At 41.3% G+C, this 6,295-nt stretch overlaps 1 protein-coding gene across 1 annotated transcript in view; it reads left to right on the forward strand.

Moving 5' to 3' along the window:
* The window catches only part of trim71 (tripartite motif containing 71, E3 ubiquitin protein ligase), a 30,678-nt gene extending 24,631 nt beyond the window's left edge, over positions 1 to 6,047 (forward strand). The window contains exons 7-8 of the mRNA XM_034705166.1: positions 64 to 204; positions 429 to 6,047. Coding sequence (XP_034561057.1) covers positions 64 to 204; positions 429 to 1,001 — 714 coding nt within the window. The 3' untranslated portion in view covers positions 1,002 to 6,047. The remainder of the gene's footprint in view (positions 1 to 63; positions 205 to 428) is intronic.
* Positions 6,048 to 6,295: the final 248 nt, after the last annotated feature.

Below are 6,295 nucleotides of genomic sequence, written 5' to 3' on the forward strand. Positions count from 1 at the left end.
ATGGTACATAAAATGTTGTAACACTACAGTGGAACTGATGAGCAATGTTTTTCTGTTCTCCAGATATTTAAGCCTTGTGGTGCCTTCCACCATAAGTTTGGCTCTCTGGGTTCTCGGCCTGGTCAGTTCGATCGTCCAGCAGGGGTTGCATGTGACAGTCAGAGACGAATCATTGTGGCTGATAAGGACAATCACCGTGTGCAGGTATGAACACAATCTCATGCACAATCAACACATTTCTGCTGTCACTCTTTACTGTAATTTTGACTCCTGTAATAAAAAAGTAAGTGTGAAATTGTGTATGTTATAAAGGCATATTAGCCTCTAATATACACATACTGGTATATTCACACAGCTCCTCATGTTTAACCTCTCTGTACGTCTAATGTTAACACGTTGGGCCCTGAAACATGTGTTTTGTCTGACAGGTGTTTACATTTGAGGGCCAGTTCCTGCTGAAGTTTGGGGAAAAGGGTACCAAGAATGGGCAGTTCAACTATCCCTGGGATGTGGCTGTCAATTCTGAGGGTAAGATCCTGGTCTCAGACACCAGGAACCATCGTGTGCAGCTCTTCGCCCCTGACGGCTCCTTCCTCAACAAGTACGGCTTTGAGGGGGCCCTGTGGAAACACTTTGACTCTCCCAGAGGAGTGGCTTTTAACCACGAAGACCACCTGGTGGTGACAGACTTCAACAACCATCGGCTGCTCGTCATCCGGCCAGACTGCCAGTCAGCCCGCTTCCTGGGCTCAGAGGGCACCGGGAATGGACAGTTTCTACGTCCCCAGGGTGTCGCTGTGGACCAGGAGAACCGCATCATCGTGGCCGACTCCCGCAACCACCGAGTCCAAGTGTTCGAGCCCAATGGAAACTTCTTATGCAAATTTGGCACACAGGGGAGCGGCTTTGGACAGATGGATCGCCCCTCCGGCGTGGCTGTGACACCTGACGGCGTTATTGTGGTCGTTGACTTTGGAAATAATCGCATCCTCAAGTTCTAAACAAACGTTTATTCTCTCCCTCTGTTTGCTCTTTTGCAGTTTTTTTTTTTTTTTTTGATGAAGGAAATGGAGGAGAGAGAATGAATCAACAGACACAACTGGAGGAGAGCTCGGGGAGGTTTGAGAGCAGGTTGAAGTGAAGGGAAATTAAAACTGAACATGATAATTTTTTTCATTAACATTGATCTTCTCCCAATCAAATAACTGTGGTATGCATTACAAAGGGGACCTCTACAAATTGATAATCAGTAGAATGAAGAGCCATATTTCCCTTCCTCAGGCTCCACTGCTCTGAATCCTCTCTGCAGCTCTCCTCAAGTATCCATCTCAGGGATTTTCTCACTTTTCTTGAAATCTTGTACCCTCTGCTCCAAACCTACCTCATTTAGCTCTTTATGAATGTACTCATAGTAACTGAGCAGAGGTTTTAGTCCGTGAAGTTTTACAAAGAAGAAAAGTCTACCTCTATACTTTGTTATTTAAGAGAGACAAAAAAGAATGGACTGTTGAGTTGATATTTGCACAGGATTAATGGAATTCTTGCTGTGCATTTGAAATATGAGTTAAAGTGAACCTCCTGAATGTTGTTGCTGAGACAATACTCAGACCGCTGTAGAGGCTGCATGATTTATTCTCATTCGTGGGCTTTGCTCAGAGAGGAAACAAGGGTACAATAGTGTCCTTTCCACGTTTTTTAGGCAACTTAGTGTTTTGCTTATGCAGCAACCCTTTTCTCTTTGAAGATCATAGTGTTATGATAGCCTAAAGAGAGTGCCCGAAGCAATGCCAAACTTCATAGAATTAAAATTAGCTCAGGTCATGGTAGGACTTAAGACGATCCTTGCTTTTCGGACTCTCCCTCTAGCTTTACGAGCTGATGATGATATGATGAAAATATAGATACATTTCCCTCTGAAATGATCCCTCTGTTAAACTTATCCAAAGTGTTTGCTCTTTCGTACTCCCTCTCTCCCCTCACTGTCTGTAAGACTGGATGAACTAAGTGTTCATGTCTAGTCAACATGAAAATCTAGGATGCAAGGAGAGCAGCGAGTCCTTAGAATTGGAGGACCCACCAAAGGATTTTGGAGATGGATTTTCCAAGATCTTAATCTATTAGTGATCTTAATCTAGAGATTTAATCATTTAATTAAATGACACCTTTTTGATGAGGCATGCTGTGTGACAAAAGCCTCAGTAGACAACTAATTTGGCTGTCCAGAGGACGTTAATGACCTCACAAGAAAGACACCGATAATAACAACTCTTTGTTTTGAGCTGGTGGTTGAAAGCCACCCGCTTTGGCTCCTGGGGCCGAGGATTTAGTCCAGTTCAATGAGAGGGTGTGATCACAAAGCCCTGGCTTATTTATTAATCCTCAAAGATGGGGGAACCTCCCCATGTGAGACCGATTCCTCTAGAGATGGAGGTCTAAAGACCAACTATTGGAGTCAACCAAAGTTAGAATTTCTGCACAATGTCCAACTGTAGATATGGCAATTAAATAAACTAAACCCCCTTTTAAACATTTTCCTAAATAATCATTGTTGCCTGTCACTGAAAAATTCATAAAACCCATGCAGTTGAGTCCTCGTCAATGTTAGACTTAGAAGCATAAAGTGTGTGTAGGTCACAGGTAGTTGACCATAAGTATTTTCACATCCTCTAAGACCAAGACCTTTGTTGCTGAGGCAGGTTTTGAAAGAAGATCCCTTTTGTCTCTCGGCGGACATGTCTGAGTAGAAAGCAGGAGATACCCACACCAAAGAGAAACCCTCCTCCTGCAGACCAGATAAATATTAGACAGCCCAAAGGCTCAAAGTAGCGTCTCAGATTAACCTTTGTGTCCCCGTATAATCACCATAGAAAGTCATAGTTACTAACTGTTAGTGGTTAAAGCATTGTGGGGTTTTGAATCCCCTTGCCCTTGTTTCAATCTGTGTCCCATGGAAAGCACTAGACAATTAAGGTTCTTTTAGCCACTTTCTTAGCCTAGCAAAGAATCTTGGGACTTCTGAAAGATTTACTGACTGGCTCTCACCTCTGAGGAGACAGCCCGTCTGCACATGACCAGGATTCCCATCGTCATAGCTCAGATATCCTGTTTTACCTCCCTCCTCTTTTACCTCATGAATACCTCAAACATGTCACTCATGGCTACTGTGCATTTTAACATTCAAATACCTCAACTTCTTACGCATTCTGAATACCTCATTTTCACTTTTGTATTTAAATATACCTTGTCATATATTTATGCATAACAGATATACCTCATTCTTTAAATCATCTGTGTTACAGTACAGTTCAGTACATGTCCCATAGCTCTTGGACCAAAGATCATGGTACTATTTTGAGTTGAAATTAAATTTGTATTATGGTCATCGCTCTATCTTCCAACCCTGAGCAGCCTTCGGGTTGTTCATTCTGCTGTAATTGCCTGGTTATCTTTGCCTTTTATCAACAAGAAACCAAATATTTCAGATGAAAGCATTGTGCCAAAATAATCTGTGAGAGGTCTGTGCCAAACAGGGTTGGCATTTGGACCACGCTGTTGTCGACGACAAATGTCACTGGACCATAATATCATAGATACAAATGTAAAATCAGAGCACCTGAGAATAAATCGTGCTCTCTGATTGGATGCACTTAAGAGGGCTGGGCCCTGCTTATCTTTACCTCATGATTATGTTGTTAACATGCATACTCCACTTGTACTTTGTTACTGTGTACAAGGGGTGACAGGAAGAGGAAGTGGCCTCTTTACAGAGTTAAGAACTTTACAAATCTGCCTTTGAACACTCAAGATATACCTCGAATTCAGCACAACTTACCACCATCTCAGTGAGGGTTTTAGGATACTTGATGTTGGATGTTTAGGACCTTCAGACCAGTGTGAACCCAACCATTCTCACTGTGTGGTTTAAACAAACACATCATAGGATTACTCCTAACAGGTGACAGCAGGCTGAGTTTATATTTAAGTAGAGCAATTAGCACATTGATTGCGAGCCAGTTTGATTCCTCGGATGCTTCGAACCCAACAGAAGATGTTTTTTTGTTTTTCAGTATTACTCTGTGAAATGTTCATTCATGTTGCATCAGTTTTTTATTAATATTGCAGAATTCTATCTTTAAGATCCTTAGGTCTTCACTCTTAAAGAGGAGAAATATATTTTAGACTTTTTTTTTTCATTTTGTTGCATGCTTTAAAAGTCCTTGTATTATACCGATGTCTCTCAGATAGGTGTTGCAAAACTCAGATGGGGTGGGTAGCTGACTATTGGGATGGTTTTTACCAAAATATATACCCAAAGATTTGTATGTGTGTGTTTAGGATTATGTTGGATGGAATTAACCTTTGACCTTTGCGATTGTATTCCCTGTCCTGAAGAGGCTCTGCAGAGTACAACCTGTTTGGCCAGTCCTTCCTCCTTTCCTGAGAAACAATGGAGGCAGAGCGTTCAGATGAATGCTAAAGGCTGGCATGCTCCTGGACCATTAGTGCTTAGTTTTCTCCCTCATATATGCATAATATGTGTCAACATATTACCATATTCTCCTTTACACTCAAAGCCCTGGAACATGTTGAAGCTGTAAAAGCTTCCTGCTGGGCATAGATTAACCTTAACAATAATGATGAATCCATGGGGTGTCTTTTTTTGTTTGACTTGGTAATGGAGCTTCCTCACATTTCTGTGAGGAGCAGCTAGGTTTCTCCAGCACAAACTAGCAACTAGCCCTCTTCCTCCTCTTTCTTACAATCCAGGAAGTGTTTGTGATGGCTGCTGAGCTTGTGACTGGTCGACTGCACTCCTGCTCAGCATTTTTGTTTTTTGTTTTTTAAAGGGCCCCTGTAGTTGTTGTCCACCATTTTATTTCTGGCCTCTCATGGCTTTAAGATTTAAAAAAAAAAAAAAAGCAAAAAAAAAGCAAAGCTGCACCGGTTGGTGTGTGCAAGGTCGTAGACCTCCTTTAAATGATTGTATACTCTAAAGAAAGAAAGAAAAAAGGTTGGAAAATTTAGAAAGGAAAAAAATAAATAAAACTCAGGTAGTTTTCAGCAGCCCTGCCTTGCAGGTGTCTCTTTGAAACGTGTCCCGTAGTGATGATGTAGTAACCTTTTTCCCTGTTATGAGCTCTCATTTCTAGTCTGATTCTTTTGTGTGTCCCATTTACATATATTATAAAAAAAATCTAAATCAGAAACAATAAGGCTTTTAATTACTTTTCCTGATTGTTTTCTCTCTTTTTTTTTTGCCAATTTTATTTTCGTTCACAAAATAGTACAAATAAGTCTCACCACTCGATGCTCATTGGCCCTTTTAGAATGTATTTTTGTGAAGAAAGGGGTTAAATGGGATCTTGTTGACGCACACTTGCTACAACCTGCTGCTGGCACAAGAGACAAGAAGTACTAAATTTCTCTCAACATTTTGTGCTGAATGTTCATCACCAGCAATACTTAGAGTATTAGGTGGAATCATATGGTATGTAGTGGAACATACAGCACAGTGTTTATGTATAAACCAGCTTTGATATCAGCCTCTCAGATGAGGGTTGTTTGGCCTGAGGGGACAACAGCCAGCTCATCTTGTCCAAACTCTGGTTTCCGTTGTCTCGTTCTCCCAGCAGCTGATTGTGTGTGGAGTGTGTAGAGTGTTTGTGCGCTTCATCTGTGTTGTCTAAGCAGAAATCCACTGAATGTATCCTCCTAACAGTCCAAGAGGCAGGGAGAGCCAGTGTGGCCAGCTGAGTTTAGATGGGTGCTGCTGGCGCTTCCTCAGCCAGGTCTGTGTGTGTGTTTATCAGTCAAACCTTGTTCGTATGTGTGTTTGCCAGCACACCTTCCCTCCCTTTTAACACACACGCACACGCTGAGTGAAGTGCAGATGTCAGGTCTTCAGTCTAAATAAGGCACAGGAGACTATAATATATTGGTCACCTGCTCTCTCTCTGTAATCTGTGGACTTTAAACATTTCCTATGCAGTTTTTTGTTTGCTTTTTTGTTTACACTTAAATAAAGTTGTATTTCTTTGACTTCAAAACCTGTGACCCTTTATTTGCTCATACACTGCAGACATACCCAAATTCATATTTGTTGTGACTATTTCTCTCTAAATATCACAAGAGGTCTGTATCTGCACGGATAATCTAGTATATAAATGCCCTTCACTTATTGTTTAGTGAAGTGAACAAATCTTCACACATCTTATATGCACTCACGATTATACCTGTGTAAACACTACATCGACCTCACTATGTGTAAGGTTAATGTTCGCGACTAATTTCAATT

This window comes from Notolabrus celidotus, chromosome 16 (genome assembly GCF_009762535.1).
Source record: "Notolabrus celidotus isolate fNotCel1 chromosome 16, fNotCel1.pri, whole genome shotgun sequence".
NCBI classification, from domain to species: Eukaryota; Metazoa; Chordata; class Actinopteri; order Labriformes; family Labridae; genus Notolabrus; species Notolabrus celidotus.